Below are 15,533 nucleotides of genomic sequence, written 5' to 3'. Positions count from 1 at the left end.
CGGAGCAGTGGGCCGAAGAGAGATGGTCGCGCGATGCTGGATGCTTCGTGCAAACCTCAGGTAGCAGCTTTGCGGGTTGGATCGCGCTCGTCGGTATGACGAACCTGGTAGATGCTCTCTGCAGCTGAACGTCGGGTGGGGTTAGGCAATGTGAGGTGGGGTGGGGTCACATCGAATGGCGCTTGCCATCCACTGTGATCAACGTCGAAAACCATCATCTTCTATGATGCAATGAGGAAATCTTTAATTTTTATGGCGGATGTTGGAGCCTAAGATGGCTATGGCTCAGCATCCTACATAATCATCCGCCACAATATTGATTATATTTATGGCAGCTCTCGAAAACAAGGTTGCTGAGGCACAGGGCAAATGCAACGTGCCTTTTTTCTTCGCACAACCAACGTCAGGAAGAAGCGGCCGTGCGCTTATATGTGCGGAATATAGTATACCTAGGCGGCACACTCATACCGTCAGTTTGTAACTTTATACGTTAGCACCGTCTACCTACAAAGATACTCAAATTACCTATATACTACCTTATATAAGATACCTACCTACTCCCCAAATCTACGGTTGTACGCTACAAAAACAGCCTGTCGACCTTCTGGCTTAACAAATCTCGGCACGAAGCTGACAGCAAGGCACGGTTGGAGCAACCACGGCACGCAATTCTCCGCCGCTCAAGTGGGCGGGCAATCCATCCACCCGCTTGCTTTGTGGGTGTAGGCTGCGCGCCCTGCAGCACCTGCTTGGTGGTGCGCCTTACCGCCAGAGCGGAAGATCTTACGCTTGGCATCCGACTGGCCACCGTTCCCGGATGGAGGGAGGCGGCGCCGCGAGACAAATATCTTGCCAAAAGCAGTTCGTGTCACAGCACCAGCCGACATGCTCAGTCGCGCGAGTGGCTGTTTGTCGGGGCTGAAAATGCGCGGACTCTGACCAATGATAACGTTATTGCCTCCCCGTGTCTTGCTAGCACACGCGCGCGAGAAGCGAAGCCCCGCAAGGCCTCCAATGTGCGGGGGTCGCCGCCCTTATCCGATCCACTCCCTGCCACGCTCCGACGCACGGGATCGGCATGGCCCGGGAGCCAGGCACCGGTGTTGCTTCCAAAAAAACGGGCGTGGTGCCTCTTTGGGCCTGCAATTCGCGTTTCGGTGGGATTGGCGTAGTCGCGTACTCTGGTGTAAGTATGTATGGCGGGGTGTAAGTACGCAGCATTAGTTACATTGTATCCCGTTACACTGGGCTTGATACTTCGATGTACCAGTTTAAGTGCAAAAGTTGTCGTACATTGGGCAATGTTGTACCTAGGAATCCGTATTTAGAGCAGGAACCCGATGGAATACCTAGGTTGTGCGGATTACTGTGGGATTTGCTGTACTAATGCTCCAATTAGGAAACAGCCGGCTCGGTCATCCCCGAGGCCGTGAAGAAGTAAAGCTGGGTTTGGCGCTCCACCTGCGTGTCGCCAAACGCACAATTACAGTATGCACATCAGGGATGATGGTGCCCGATGACGGATCCTGGCCCCCGACGTACAAGAGGGTTGAATTCTTGCTTTGACCAAGGGGAGAACGGGGGGAAAGCCGCGGGGGGGGGGGGGAGCGGCTGAGATTTCGGAACAAGACTGCCTTCCATAGCTACTCCATACTTATCAATATGACCGGCAGACGGTGGACAGGAAGCCTCTAATTGGCCTGCTCAAACCTGCACACATCAAGCCTAAGTCAGGTGCGGTTGCGGCATCATCGGCCTCCGGAGGTGTTGTTGCAGAGTAATCCGTACTTGTAATGTGCGGATGGAACCTTGCACCATCCCTGGTCCCATCCTCGCGACCCGATTCAGGTCGGGAACAATCATCCACTTGTGCTTTTCCTACCTCTGGACCGAGAATGGTAGAGTTTGGCCGGGATGTCTACGTAGTTTAGTGGACCTGAGACCTGGTACCCGCTGAGATGGCAGAAGCTACTACATAGTATTTGAGAACTGCTGAACATTGAGGCCTGCAAAAGGCGACCCAGGCTCAACAGCCACAGCGGCGGAACTTTCCCAAACGGCAGTACAGTCCGGATATACACTAGTTCAAGCATTTCATCTTGGCCCCACTAGCTTCGCTTGCGGATCCTTCACCTGTTGGTTCGGGAGGAGACCTTGGTCCTGCCGCACTGCAGGCTGCAGGGCTCCCAAGAAGTTGGGAGCTAGACTACTAGTAAGAAAGGAAACCTGGTAGAAAAACTCCAAGACGGATCTAAATTGGTCGGTTATCGAACGTCTTTTCATTTTCGTTCAAAAGGAGCCAGTCGCTTCGACTTTTAAAACGATCAGCGAATTGGACCAAGCCATGGATCACGACCTTTCCGGTTCCGCTTCCTAAACGCGCCCGCTTTTTCTCATTGTTCATCACATGCAAAGGCCCTTCTGTCATATGCCATTCCTCGACGCAATGTCGGGATTGACGTCATGAAGTAAGAAGATCGGACGAAGTTTTTTGTGAAACACGGGAGACCGCATCGTGGACTGACACAGCCGCCAAGGTTCGCAAAGGAGCTTGACCAAGACGCTGTCCCAGGTATGCAGCTTTTCCCCCTCTCGTCCGCTGAGACAGTTTGTGCGTCGAATCACTTGTTTGTGCCGCTGGCTGCTATTGGACAGCGCCGGCTTCTGGGAGCGACAAGCATTGGGCGGCGGAACGATCGCCAAAGGGTTTTAGACACGTTTCTGGGGCTAACAAGCATGTTTTTGGTGCAGAATGGCGGGCCAAATATTTAAACTACAAGGCCGGGAAAAAGCACATCAAAGCCGTCACGCGCGCCATCAACCGCGCCAATGCGACGCCGACCTTGACCAGGAAGGGGACCGAGGCACCCCAGGCGAAAACTCCGGCCAACATCTTCGGCATAGATCATGAATTCACGCCTAACCGGAGTTCGACGGGAGATCCGTCGCTGTTCCGGTGCAAATCCGCAGCCGATGCACCCGGGGGAAACGAGCGGTCAGGGTTGGCGAGCTCCCCGGGCAGCACTCTACAATATGGCAGTTTTGGGCCATCGCCATCGCGCCAGAGCGACAGGAACGACTTTGAACTCCCGGCCCCCGCCATGCGGGTTCCCTCCAACACGGGCGATCCCGTATGGCACCGTATGCCACTCCCGCGCAGCGCAACTATGGCGGATGATGCAGCAAGGTTGGGCCGCCCCTCCCCGTCGTTGCGCACCTTCCGGTCCAGAGGCACAGCTCCAACGCCGCGCCTGCGTGTTGCCCGGCTCTTCTCCACCGCTTCCTCGGCGCCCAGGCAGACGCCAAACAGGGCCGAGATCGGGTTGCAGAACCTGGACTACGTCCGCTCGGCCGAGCGCGACTTCTTTGCATTTCTCGACAGCGAGCTGGACAAGATCGAGACGTTCTACAAGGAGAAGGAAGATCAGGCGACGGAGCGCCTGGCCGCACTGCGCGCCCAGCTTCACGAGATGCGCAACAGACGGACCGCCGAGATTGCCGAGTCGAGAAAGAGGAGAGAGCAGGCGCGCAGCAGCAGGCGCAGCGAGGAGGAAGACGCCAACGGGCGGCCCAAGGACCGCAATCGAGCCTGGATCGGCCCGCTCAAACACCGCTTCATCAAGCCCGGGCCCAACTCGGAGGAGCTCCAGAAGATGACCAGGACCCCCGTCATGACGGGCCAGAGCCAGACGGTGGACGTGGGCCGGGACTACGTGCGGAGACCACAGCAGGCCAACGACGTCCCGTACCGGACCGCCAAGCGCAAACTCAAACTGGCCATGCAGGAGTTCTACCGCAGTCTCGAGCTACTCAAGTCGTACGCCCTCCTGAACCGGACGGCGTTCCGCAAGCTCAACAAGAAGTACGACAAGGCGGTCAATGCCCGGCCGCCCTACCGGTACATGAATGAGAAGGTGAACAAGTCTTGGTTCGTCAATAGCGACATCCTAGACGGCCACTTGCGCACCGTCGAAGATTTGTACGCCAGGTACTTTGAGAAAGGGAACCACAAGATCGCCGCCGGGAAGCTCCGAGCCCTGCAAAAACGTCAGGGGGACTCCTCCGACAGCGCGTTCCGCAGCGGCCTGATGATCGGCCTCGGCTCCGTCTTCGCCGTTCAGGGGCTCATATACGGCTCCGAGATCCTCCTCGGCCACGAGGACGAGGATTTTGTCGAACAGACGGGCTACCTCCTCCAGCTGTATGGCAGTTACTTCCTCATCCTCCTCCTCTTCGGCTTGTTCACCCTCGACTGCCGGATGTGGTCCAAGAATAAGGTCAACTACCCCTTCATCTTCGAGTTCGATGCCAGGAATTTTCTGGACTGGAAGCAGGTGGCCGAATTCCCCAGCTTCTTCTTCACCCTGTTCGGCGTCTTCCTCTGGCTCAACTTCTCGAGGTCGGGCAACTGGGAAGAGCTGTACCTGTATTACCCCGTCATCCTCATTTGCATTTCTCTCGTCATCATCTTTCTCCCGGCACCGATACTGCATCACAAGGCTAGGCGCTGGTTCTTGTACTCTCATGTGAGCAACCCTTCCTCCCGAGAACCTCCAGTCATTCACCCCTCTTTTTTTTTTTTTTTTTTTTTTTTTTTTTTTTTTTTTTTTTTTTTTTTTTGGCTGACAACCACCCCTACAGTATCGGCTCCTCCTGTCGGGTTTATACCCAGTCGAGTTTCGGGACTTCTTTCTCGGGGATATCTGGTGTTCCTTGACCTACGCCACCTGTGTACGCGCCCGCTGCCCTCCCCTTGTTCAAGCCTCGTCCCTTGTTAGCTGACCGCCTGGCAGAACATCGAGCTCTTCTTCTGCCTCTACGCACGCAGCTGGAACGATCCGGACGAGTGCAACTCGTCGCATTCTCGCCTTCTCGGCTTCTTTGCCGCCCTTCCCCCGATATGGCGCGCCCTCCAGTGCATCAGGCGCTACCGAGACACGCGGAATGTGTTTCCCCACCTCGTCAACTGCGGCAAGTACACCATGACGATCCTGACGGCGGTCTGGCTCAGTCTCTACCGCATTGACGACACCCGGACCAACCTGAGCTTCTTTATCGCGTTTGCCTCCATCAACGCCGTGTACTGCTGTGAGCCCTCCCTCAGTGTCCCCGTCTCTCTCCTCCTTTCGTTTATGCAGCCGACTAAGACTAGAGACTTCTTCAGCAATCTGGGATCTCTTTATGGATTTCTCCCTCCTCCAAGCCAACGCTCAGCAGCGGCTCTTACGCGATATCACGGCGCTCCGGCCCGTCTGGATCTACTATGTCATCATGGTCCTCGACCCGATCCTGCGCTTCTCGTGGATCTTCTACGCCATCTTCACGCACGACATGCAGCACAGCACCATCGTCTCCTTCATGGCCAGCTTCGCCGAGATCGTCCGCCGCGGCATGTGGACTCTGCTGCGCGTCGAGAACGAGCACTGCGCCAACGTCGCCCAGTACAAGGCCGCCCGCGACACGCCCCTGCCCTACCACCTCGAGCAGTTTGTCCAGCGGCCCAGCCTCGAACAAGCCGCAGCCGCCGCCACCGCTACCGCCGGAGCTGTGGGGGCCGGAGCGGCCTTGGCGCCGGCGGTCGACGATGCCGGCCGGCCGACCACGGGAGCCGCCGCCACGCCGAGCCTGCGCCACAGACCCGGCACGGCAGCCACGCCTGCAGCTGCAGCTGCAGCGACTCCCTCCTCCCTGCGCCCGGTCACCGCCGCCACCACCACTATGGCGCCCACACCGCGTAGCGAGAGAGCCGCCGCGCCGCAGGAGGTGACGGCAACGGCGCTCGAGGAGGGAGCGGCGGCGGCGGTCGCCAGGTCGGGCACGTTCCGCCGGCGGCTGTCCGACGCGGTCGGCAAGCGGTCGATCCTGCAGGCCATGGCGGAGGCGCACAAGCAGGACTTTGAGAAGCGGCGGCCGACAGCCGCCGAGGCAGGGCGGGACGACCGGCGGGCAGCGGTGGGCGGTGGCGGTGCCGCGGATGAGGAGGAGGAGGTGGATGACGTCCTGGGGAGCGAAGACGACGAGATGGAGGAGTTGAAGAGCGACTACGACGACGACGACGACGATGACGATGGTAACGAACATGGTGACAATAACAATGATGGTGCTGGGCATCACCATCATCATCAGCATCATCGCCAACATAGTCTTCAACACCATCGCCATCACAGTCTTCAACATCATCGTCGTGTTCATAGTGTGGGGGGTGGTGGTGGTGGTGGTGGTAGGGGTAACGGCAGCGGTGAGTAGGAGGAAGAGTGGCGGATTAGAAGAGGGGCCCCGCGAGGTGCGAAGGGGTAAAGGGGGACGGACTGTAAGGGGTTGTTGTTGTATTGCATACGGGGCAAGCGACTGGTCTTTTCATTCCGGTTTTTCTTTCAACTCTCTCTGCATAGCTGGGTTATAGACCGGAGCATCTTTGGTTGTTAGAGTAAAATAGAGGTCATGGGGGCAAATAGCATTCCCAGGGGAAAAAAGAGAAAGACATCATCGATACCCAGCAGCTTGGTTATCCAACGTGTTTCATGTTCGAGTTGAGCGCACGGTTTATATGTATAATATACATATATATATATCATCCATCACCTACCAATCGAGCCGCCATATCTCCGCCGCATCCCGGCCTGAATGATGATGATATATCCATTTCCATTGGTTGGTATCTATTAGATCTCCTCTATACAACGCATGCCTCATTTCAGAAAACACACCTACACACGCATCTTCCCCTCTCTCTGTCACACACACGCGCGTGCGCTCCTCAGCCTCTAGTTCCGCCACTCACGGTCGACGGCATCCCAATGATCCAAGAAGCCCTTGTAAAACTTGACGCCCAGGCCCGGGTCGAGACTGCCGGTGGTGGCGCGGATGCTGTGCATGCTGAGCTGGGGGATGCCGACGTCGGCGGCCTTGCAGCCCATGGCGGCGCTGAGCATGGGGCCGACGGTGCCGCCGGAGCGGGAGTCGTTGCGGATCATGTGGCGCTGGTTGACGCAGCCGGCCAGGTCGGCGACGCGGTCCAGGATGGCCATGCTCACGCTGTCGGTGGTCATGTGGGCCGAGGCGTCGACGCAGAGGGCGACGCCGACGTTGAGGCGGGGCGAGTGGCCGGCCAGGTTGGTCTGGGGGAAGTTGGGGTGGGCCGCGTGGGTGACGTCGGACGAGACGAGGAAGGAGGAGGCGTACGTCTGGCCGAGCAGGCCCGGGCCGAAGGGGGTCTTGGCCGCGGAGGCGAGGGCCTCGACGGCGCGCTCGATGGTGATGGGCAGGAAGTTGCCGCGCGCGCCCTGGCGGAGGAGGGAGCCGATCTCCTCGTCGTCGAAGAGGGCGACCAGCTTGATGTTGCCCTCGGAGGGGTCCGACTTGGCGTGCAGGAGGGCCATGAAGGCGGCCCACGAGCAGAGCTTGTCGTCGATCCGGCCGGCAAAGATGAACTCCCTGTCGAGACCGCCGACGGTGGCGGGCTGAGAGTCGAACAGCTCGAGCTCCCAGTTGAGGATGCTGCTTGGGTCCGAGATGGAGAGCTGCTTGGCGATCAGCTTGACGAGCTTGGGGGGCTGGGTGGAGACGAAGGAGCCCGGGGCGCCGAGGGGCTGTTCTGGGGCGGCCGCCGAGTCGAGGTCGCCGTTATCGAGGCCGATGATGGGTACCAGTTCGGTCTCGCGGTTGTTGTGGCCCGTCATGCCGATGCCAAAGTGGGGAGCCAGGGTCGGGATGCGGGCGACTGATGTTTGAGAGACTCGGGGTTAGCTGGTTCGGTGTGGTCTCTGCATGAACCCAACCCACACACAACCTTGATGGTGTTTTATCGGTCAGGACGTACTAGGCCAGTCGAGCTTGACGAGCTTCACGGTCGTCTTGCCCGTGTCCGGGTCGCGCACAATGACGCGGCCGCCGATGCCCAGGTCTCTGTCCCACCACGTCTCGTTCAGGGCGCCGGCGTACTGGGCAACGCCCAGCTGCACGTAGCCGTGCGTGTTTGGCTTCTTGCTCGTCGGCTTCAGGCGGGCAGTCAGGGCGTCTATGTGGCCGGCGATCATGGCGACGCCGTTGCCGGGCTTGTAGGAGGCGCCCACGGCAAAGGCGATGATGGAGCTGCCGTTGCGGGTAGTGAAGTACTTGCCGCCGGGCTCGAGCTTGCCGATCCAGCTGTCGCGACTCGAGAGCTGCAGACAAGGGCGGTTATTAGAGGCGAACGGGGGCGCGGCCGCCTAGGAAGAAGAGCGCAGATCATGACCAACCTCCTTGTAGCCGGCCTTGAGCAGCTTCTGCTTGAAGTAATCGACGGCGTGGAAGACGGTCGGGTTCTCGGTCATGAACTCGAGGTAGGGCTTGGTGAAGGCCTCGGGCCTCAGGTCCTTGGCGTCCATCGTGTTGTCGATGACGATGTCGGGGCGCATGGCCGTCGACTGCTCCAAGGCCGTGGAGCGCAGCGAGAGGTTGGAGCTGCGCGCCCGCAGGAACTCGGGAGTGTGGCGGGTCATGACTGTTCTGGGATTGATGGGAGAGAAAGCGATTGAGCTCGAAAGTTGGCTAACTAGCTGGCCGATCGATGAAACCGTATCGGGGTGGGAATATGATTGTAGGTCGTGGTGGCTGGGTGGAGGCCAGGTAATTGCGGAGCTATCCGCTTACCCAGGTACCGAGTAAGCGGTGCCAGGAACATTGTGTAACTACATGTAATCGGACCTGCCTCTTGTCGCAATCGGCGACGGCCATCCCGGGTCCCGCCAAGACGCTGTTGCGGCGCGACTTATCTGAGCTGTGAAGGCTACAGGAAGACCCTTGCTTTCGACGTTTACTGAGTATAGTTACTCAGAGTAAGGCATCGAATCATCAAATGATCTGCTTCTCCGATCTCAGAGGACACTCGAAATGCAGGTACCATGCAGATGCACAGGTATGTATGTACGTACGTTCTTGGCATTGGCGCAATAGTTATACCTAAGGCATTGGCACGCAATGCAGGCAGCACGAGCCTGATCTCTTGGTACCCCAGAGCCTGTTCCACGGGGTGGGGGCGATGAGTTAGTGTAACAAACACTATGGCGGACGCAGTACTATGTAATTCGTGCTTTCCCGGGATGCTCAGGGGCATGGCGTAGCAGCCCGAAGTCTTGGTTGGCCTGTGGTTCTAGGCCCTCTCTATCTCTCCGAATTTCGCATACTAATTAACTAACTACTACTGAAGCCACCACACTTGCATTTTCGCTCCGAAGCTGGGATGTATGTACAGTACATACTGTACATACATACACCAGACATTGATGATCAGTAAACCAAATCGATGCCCTACGCAGTATATGGGTAAACGGTTTACCACAGGACCCAGAAGGATCCCAAAAGAGAGAAAAGAGTAAAAAAGCGCAGTGATGCCCACCACTCGCAGAAAGAAGCAAGCAAGAGCGCCCCCCCCCCGGCGAACTGAAACTGTAGGTCATGGGTCTCACGGTTGCACAGTTGCACACGCGGGAGTGGGAGTACGGGGTATAGATTAGACCAGGAGGAAGGGAAACCCGTTGAGACCACTGAAGACGCGTTATACAGTTCTTTGCGAGGAAGAGATCAAGATAAGCCAAGGAGCACCACACTAGTGGCGCATGCAAAGAAAGAAAGAAAGAAAGAAAGAAAGAAAGAAAGAAAGAAAGAAAGAAAGAAAGAAAGGGGAAAGGAAGGGTGTCATCGGTAAATGGGAAACCCCTGCGCGTCCAACGGGATCGGCGCCCAATCGACCTCGACTCCCTTCAACCACGTCCTCACCCTCTTCTTGGGGTCCACCTTGAGCTCCTTTTCCGACTTGACCTTGGCACGCAGCTTCTTCGCAAATGCCGACGACGTGCGGTTTCCGGCCACCACGGTGGCTGCTCCGCTGCCGTTGCCTCCGTTGCCGGCGTGGGCGGCCCTTGGATGTTGCTTCCTCTTGCCCGTGACATCTGCCGCGTCGGGCATACCCATACCGGCGGTGTTGTCGGCACCAGATCTGGCCGCCTCCGCCCTGGCCCTGTTCTTGCGGCTGCGCCCTTCCTGGAGGAGCCGCAGCACCGGACTTCTGGTGCTGCTCGCGCGCCTGGCCTCGTTGCTCTTGGTCCCGGACCCGGACGGGTTCTTTTTCGTCTCGGCGGCCAGGGGCACCGGCGCTGTTCCGGACTGGCTGCTGTCCTCCACCTCCTTAGGGAGCGTGACGAGCGTCCTGCTGGTTGAAGCGGACAGGTCTTCGGTCGGGCGGCCGGTCGAGGTCGTCAGTATTGTTCGCAGTGAGCTCTTGGGCGAGGCAGGGCCCTGGGACACGTTAGGGTTGGAACTGCCCGGGCGCTTCTCCGGGATGGGGGACTGCGGCTGGCTGGACTCGCCGCTGGACGGGTTGGGGGTGATCTTGTCGGCCGGTGCGGGCTCTTGGTATCCAGGGGTGAACTGGTAATCCCAAGTCTCTGGAGGGGGAGGGAGGGGCACGTCAGTTTGCTGGTTCTCCGTGCTACATACAGGCACGGGAAAGATGGCTCAGCAGAAACCCACCGTTGTGCGACATTCTCGCTCGCCAGAAGTAGCTGCGGTCTTCGCTCACGTACCAGTCGGACCAGAGGCCGACGCTTTTCAGCCCAGCTCGCTTCGGTTTGGCCTGCTTCCTCGGCTTGGCTGGCTCTGGTCTGGATTGGGGAGGAGCCTGTTTCCTCGCCTTGGCCTCGGCGGGGGGCAAAAGTGCCAGTTTTGGCTCCGCCATCTTTGCCCGTCGAGCCTTAGGGACGGCGTTCGGTGAGGGCGGCGCAAGTTTCTTGCTCTGGGTTCGGGCGCCGGCGGCCTTGAAGAGGAACCAGGCAAAGTCCCGGCTGGAGCTCGTCGTCAGATAATATTCGCGGCTCTTGGGAGGCATGGCGGATTGGAGAAGGTGGGAGGGGGGGTAACCAAGCAGATAATGTACGGGTAAAAGGGGCTGTGGGAGGGCAATGGGACACCCCTGAAAAGAGGCCGCGCCTTTGTGTCGATCGATGTGTGCTATATATTAAGGCGAGAATACCGGCCAGTGTCCCGGGAACGGGACGATGCTCGGTCTGTTTGAGGGCGCTCTTGGGATTTATGGGCAAGCTCTACAGCCCGGGAGAATCCATAACACCAGGGTGACGCGACTGTCAGACGGAGAGGCGCAGCCTACGTCTGACGCCCGGCTCATGAACAATATGGGCGCGCAAGAGATTGACTGTGGCAAGGTCCGTGATTGGAGCGGGAAGCACCGTAACTGTTGCCTACATCCGGACTCCCCAATGAATCAGAGGGAAGCCGTTCGCTTGCTAACGGCAATTCGACTGTTCTGTTCACCCAGCGAGAGGGCGAGCTCAGAGCCGCGAAACGGACATCAACCTATCATAGCTGCCTCATGTCGCGGCGGTGCGAGGAGGCTTGCTGCCCAACGGTGCCAGCATAGACCTGCGGGTGCAACGCCGGGCACCTATCATGGAACCCGACCCGGGTTCACATGACAGGGACGGCCGACACCCGTAGAGTCGCGGCAAAGCGCTCTTACTTTTTGGGCCGCTTTAGCCGCAAGAACACACTGCTCCCGTCAAGCCCCTTCCAGGGTTCCGGTCGCCCCGCTCCGGCATGCTGACGCCTCAAGACGCCCTAGGTTGGCTCCGGCATCCATGAACAGGCCGGGAACGGTGCCAATCGGCCGCCAATCGGCCAATACAGTCAATGCAGGAGCGAGCGAGCATCGGATGACGAGCCCGGAACGCCTCCGTTTGGGGGCACCGTGGCGCCTATGAAATCTCGAGTCTGTCCTTACTGCGCTCTGCGGCTGTGGTCGATCGAGGCACACTTCATCGGCATTGGCTCTGAGGGCGGAGAACAATAATCGCACCTGAGAGGCCGGACGGAAGCGTGCGAGCGATGTCGGATGAAAAATGAAAGAGCGAGCTAGGAGAGTGAGAGTGTGAGTGTGAGATTGGAAGAACGGAGCACAGTGGGTCTACGGAGTAGCTCCGTACTGCCGTGCTAGTGTATGTGTTGGTCCGCGCTCTGTGTTCGCGCCAAGCCCAGTCAGATCTGCGAGCTACACCAACTCGCAGTACCTTGGATGCGGCGTCGTAAAATCAATGGCAGCATAGTGAGGGAGTCGATTGCATCGCGCTTCAGCCATCAGCCAATCCACCTACAACCCACCCAACCGCCTCGCGACTCAACAGACGACACCCAAGATGACGTCCAGCATCGGCATTCCGATTAAACTTCTCAACGAGGCCCAGGTGCGCAATTGTCCCCTTGATCTCTTGCAAAATCGCGAACCCAAACTGTGTAAATATGGAATACATATATCGTCTAACGCCCCCCCGACTAACGATCGCATGACACATAACAGGGCCACATCGTCACCCTCGAGATCACCTCGGGCCAGACCTACCGAGGCAAGCTGATTGAAGGTGCGCGCCTACCCCGACTTCCGAGCCGCTCGCGCTCGAATTGTCCCCGATAAGTGAGAAATGAGAGGAGCAAAGCCCGCTGACAACGCGAGACGCATGACGTGGGAAAAAAAACAACAACAGCCGAGGACAACATGAACGTACAGCTCAAGGACATCACGGTGACCGCGCGCGACGGGCGCGTCAGTCATCTCGAGCAGGTCTACATCCGCGGCAGCCACGTGCGCTTCTTCATCGTCCCGGACATGCTGAGGTGCGTTCGCCGCTGGATTTTTTTTGCGCCTTCGCGCGGTTATCTTATTCTCCGCCTCCTTCCTTTTCTCCTCCCCTCCGGCCTGTTATTCAGGTCTCGACAAGAGGAAGGAAATGGATGTATACGCAAGCGAGGAACGTATGGCTGACTTCCTTGTTTCTCGTTTAGGAACGCTCCCATGTTCCGCAGCCGTAACGTCCGCGGAAGGGGTGTCGGTCTCGCCAGAGGAAGGGCGACGGTCAGCAGGGCAAGGGCTGGTGGTCGTGGGAGGTAAAAGCGTGTGTGTGGTTCTTTCTTCGGGGGTGCCAAACCAGGACGCGCAAAAGCTGGTCGTTGTTACGTTACGGTAAACCCGAAGAAAAAAGAGAAAAGAGGTCGACATGTCTGGTCTGGCGTTCTGGGTTATGCAGCAGTGGAGAAGCTCGAGAAGGTATTGGGGAAAATACATACGGGGATATACGAGGGAGAAGGTGGAAAGAACAAGCAGTTTCCGGTGGTGGACAGGGGCTGGCTGCCGTGTGCGAAGTCGGGAGGATGCACCTTCGCCATTTGACGAGAGACTGACTGGCCCTGGGCGCTTAGGGTACGTATCATGTCTTCTCTTCAGATATGGTATCTCTTTTCGTTCCAGGGCTGACGCGCGCCACCAAAGCCCCGGCTGGCTCGAGACTCATCAGTCTCGTCTACATCTAGATGGATGCAACAAAAAAAATACATGCTATACACGGCGAGAAAGCCCGCCAGGCCTACTTCATGCGCGCCAACGCCTCCTCCGCCCGCGTGATGATCTCTTCGGCCTTGCGCAGCTCCTTCAGCTGAGCGCCCCGATTGGCCGCCGGGTCGGGCGTCCTGCCCGCCTTATCGAGGACCTCAGCAACGCTAGCCTCTGTTGCGCGAATCGCTTTGCGGCCCTCCTCGCGCACCTCTCCTTCCCAGTACTCCCTTGCCGCGTCCCACTTCTGCTGGAGACGCCTACAGCTCAGCACGATGCCCAGCGCTGCGATGGCTCCGCATTCATATGCTCCAAACCCCGAGAGGTACGAGAGGCCCGTGAGCGCGGTGCTCAACCCAGCCAAGCTGGCAGATTGTACTACAAGCTTCTGCGCCAGGGCTTGGAGAGCTGGGACCGTCTTCGTTTGCAGATAGTGCCTCGTGAATGGGATGTGGGACGGCCATTTGCTGACCACACCGGGCGCAACCGAGTCCTGCCCCGTATGCTCGGCAGTCGAAGGCCCAGGTAATGCCGGTCCCGGGTATAGGGGCGCTCCTTGCTGCCCCTCCACCACACCTGCTTCTTGGATGCGGCCGGCGAGAAAAATTAATCCCTGCTCCGCCCGGGGGAGGAAACGCTGGGCTACCATCTCCGACGTCACCATGCCAACGTCATCGGCTCGCCAGACGAGCTTCCACCATCCCAGTTTGCTCCATGGTCCGGTGGTAAAGGCGGTATCCAGCTGCTGCTGTAATTCTTGGTGGGCGCTTTGCGCCCAGTCGGCCAGAGCCCGGTCCAAGTGGGCGACAGACTCGGGCTGCACCTTTGTGCGGAGCTCGGCCGCCAGGTCGCGAGCCTCTTCCCCCTGTACGGCCGCCCTAGCACTCCGCAGCAGCGACCTGACCAAGTTCCGGACGGGCGCCTTGGTGACACCCTCGCCGTCCGGTAGCGCGCTCTTCCGTAGCCACTCGCTGATGGGGCCGATGTTGGCCTCGGTCCACAGCGCCTCGTACTTCATCGCGTTGCTAACGTCGGAGCGGAAGAGCTCCAGGCCCTCGCTGGCGGCATCGACATTGACCGCGACAAGCGGGCAACCAGCCGCATCCTCGCTCCCAAGACCCTTGAAATTGACGACCCCCATGACGACGTCCCTCCCCTCCAGAACCGGCAGCGCGAGGATGGACGCCGCCCCGCGCACGCCATCCCCCACCAACAGCGCCAGATGCACTGGTGTCCCGATCGGCGCCACGTGCCCCGCCGTCGTAGCCGCCACATCGACCGTCGGCACCAGCACGGGATCATCCACCGCGGCTCCGGAGGAAGCAGCAGCAGCAGCAGCAAGGGCGTCCCCCGCATCAGCAACGAGCATCTCCAACTCGGCGTCGCGCAACAAGGGCGTCGAGACCCGCAACTCGGGAATCACATGTTCTTTGACCACCGTTCTCAACCCTTCTTCCTCTTCCCTCCCCTCCTCCCCCTCACCTGCTGCTCCGGCCGTAGCATCCCTCCCCGCCTTATCGGCTCCGACAACCCGCACAATAAGCGGGGACGACCCGGCACCGTCACCAGCGGCATCGCGTCGCTCTAGCCGCGCCTCCCACGCTGCGGCCGGTCGGAGGGGGTCGGCGAGCGCGAGGCGGAGGAGACGCTTCGCGGTGCTTGTCGTCGTGTTTGTCCCGCTGCTGCCACCGGCACCGTCGGAAGACACGCTGAGAACGGCGACGCGGACGGACTCGCGACCCGGCGGCTCCGACAGGTTGCGCAGGGCGAGCTGGAGGCGGGGGAGGTTGACGTGGTTTGGGGCGTGCGTTTGGAGGTCGAGGAGGGCGCGGCGCAGATCGGCGCGGGGATCCGAAGAGAGTGACTCGGTCGATTGGTAGCAGCGCCCGGAGAGCCGAGGTATCCAAGGGGCGAGGGATGTGCGTTCCTGTAATCGGAGGGGGCCCGTTGTTCTTGCTGTCGTTCTTGCTGCTGAGCGAGGGAACGGGCGGGCGAGAGAACAAAAGAGGCAAGTCGATGCCGGTTTGGGCCGTGTTTGGAGACCCCGCCCCCGGCTCAGCGCCCTCCCGAGAGCCAGTGCTGGCGGCATTGCGGCGCTGGCAAGAAGGATGCAGCCTCAATTGACGTGGGCAGCAAGCATAGTACGACACACTTTGTGTTT

General features: G+C 59.2%; 6 protein-coding genes across 6 annotated transcripts; 3 read left to right on the top strand and 3 right to left on the bottom strand.

The window, feature by feature from the left end:
• Nucleotides 1–1,078: 1,078 nt before the first annotated feature.
• On the top strand, nucleotides 1,079–6,246 carry MYCTH_100809 (uncharacterized protein; the record flags this gene model as incomplete). Its single annotated transcript, XM_003661472.1, has 6 exons — nucleotides 1,079–1,186; nucleotides 2,488–2,572; nucleotides 2,752–4,526; nucleotides 4,642–4,676; nucleotides 5,148–5,952; nucleotides 5,983–6,246. 6 exons carry the CDS (start codon nucleotides 1,079–1,081, stop codon nucleotides 6,244–6,246), a joined length of 3,072 nt encoding a protein of 1,023 aa, XP_003661520.1.
• A 137-nt stretch (nucleotides 6,247–6,383) lies between these two features.
• Nucleotides 6,384–8,524, bottom strand: MYCTH_2301014 (uncharacterized protein). The gene is made up of 3 exons (XM_003661471.1): nucleotides 8,238–8,524; nucleotides 7,820–8,162; nucleotides 6,384–7,720 (listed from the first exon to the last, which is right to left on the bottom strand). The coding sequence occupies exons 1-3, from the start codon at nucleotides 8,478–8,480 to the stop codon at nucleotides 6,765–6,767; spliced, it is 1,542 nt and encodes a 513-aa protein (XP_003661519.1). The 5' UTR covers nucleotides 8,481–8,524; the 3' UTR covers nucleotides 6,384–6,764.
• Nucleotides 8,525–9,675: 1,151 nt separating this feature from the next.
• Nucleotides 9,676–10,864, bottom strand: MYCTH_2057781 (uncharacterized protein; the record flags this gene model as incomplete). Its single annotated transcript, XM_003661470.1, has 2 exons — nucleotides 9,676–10,424; nucleotides 10,510–10,864. The coding sequence occupies 2 exons, from the start codon at nucleotides 10,862–10,864 to the stop codon at nucleotides 9,676–9,678; spliced, it is 1,104 nt and encodes a 367-aa protein (XP_003661518.1).
• Nucleotides 10,865–11,033: 169 nt separating this feature from the next.
• MYCTH_2125234 (uncharacterized protein) lies at nucleotides 11,034–11,842 on the top strand (the record flags this gene model as incomplete). The annotated part of the gene is made up of 3 exons (XM_003661469.1): nucleotides 11,034–11,198; nucleotides 11,312–11,401; nucleotides 11,615–11,842. 3 exons carry the CDS (start codon nucleotides 11,034–11,036, stop codon nucleotides 11,840–11,842), a joined length of 483 nt encoding a protein of 160 aa, XP_003661517.1.
• A 191-nt stretch (nucleotides 11,843–12,033) lies between these two features.
• On the top strand, nucleotides 12,034–13,257 carry MYCTH_2301009 (uncharacterized protein). Its single transcript, XM_003661468.1, has 4 exons — nucleotides 12,034–12,233; nucleotides 12,347–12,407; nucleotides 12,531–12,660; nucleotides 12,829–13,257. Exons 1-4 carry the CDS (start codon nucleotides 12,186–12,188, stop codon nucleotides 12,932–12,934), a joined length of 345 nt encoding a protein of 114 aa, XP_003661516.1. The 5' UTR covers nucleotides 12,034–12,185; the 3' UTR covers nucleotides 12,935–13,257.
• A 149-nt stretch (nucleotides 13,258–13,406) lies between these two features.
• MYCTH_47844 (uncharacterized protein) lies at nucleotides 13,407–15,461 on the bottom strand (the record flags this gene model as incomplete). Its single annotated transcript, XM_003661467.1, has 1 exon — nucleotides 13,407–15,461. The coding sequence occupies one exon, from the start codon at nucleotides 15,459–15,461 to the stop codon at nucleotides 13,407–13,409; it is 2,055 nt and encodes a 684-aa protein (XP_003661515.1).
• Between the last annotated feature and the right edge of the window lie 72 nt (nucleotides 15,462–15,533).

The sequence above is a fragment of the Thermothelomyces thermophilus genome, chromosome 2 (genome assembly GCF_000226095.1).
Source record: "Thermothelomyces thermophilus ATCC 42464 chromosome 2, complete sequence".
Classification (NCBI taxonomy): domain Eukaryota; kingdom Fungi; phylum Ascomycota; class Sordariomycetes; order Sordariales; family Chaetomiaceae; genus Thermothelomyces; species Thermothelomyces thermophilus.
Note: the sequence above shows the minus strand (reverse complement) of the source record. Positions and strands in the feature narration are given on the sequence as shown.

Excerpts from the sequence above, each read along its gene's own strand:
- MYCTH_2301014 (XM_003661471.1), bottom strand. The coding sequence starts at position 8,480 with ATGACCCGCCACACTCCCGAGTTCCTGCGGGCGCGCAGCTCCAACCTC. Across the intron at positions 8,163-8,237 it reads TCAAGGCCGGCTACAAGGAG|CTCTCGAGTCGCGACAGCTG; the intron begins GTTGGTCATGAT and ends CCTTGTCTGCAG. Across the intron at positions 7,721-7,819 it reads CGTCAAGCTCGACTGGCCTA|TCGCCCGCATCCCGACCCTG; the intron begins GTACGTCCTGAC and ends CTCAAACATCAG.
- MYCTH_2301009 (XM_003661468.1), top strand. The coding sequence starts at position 12,186 with ATGACGTCCAGCATCGGCATTCCGATTAAACTTCTCAACGAGGCCCAG. Across the intron at positions 12,234-12,346 it reads AACTTCTCAACGAGGCCCAG|GGCCACATCGTCACCCTCGA; the intron begins GTGCGCAATTGT and ends GACACATAACAG. Across the intron at positions 12,661-12,828 it reads ATCGTCCCGGACATGCTGAG|GAACGCTCCCATGTTCCGCA; the intron begins GTGCGTTCGCCG and ends TTTCTCGTTTAG.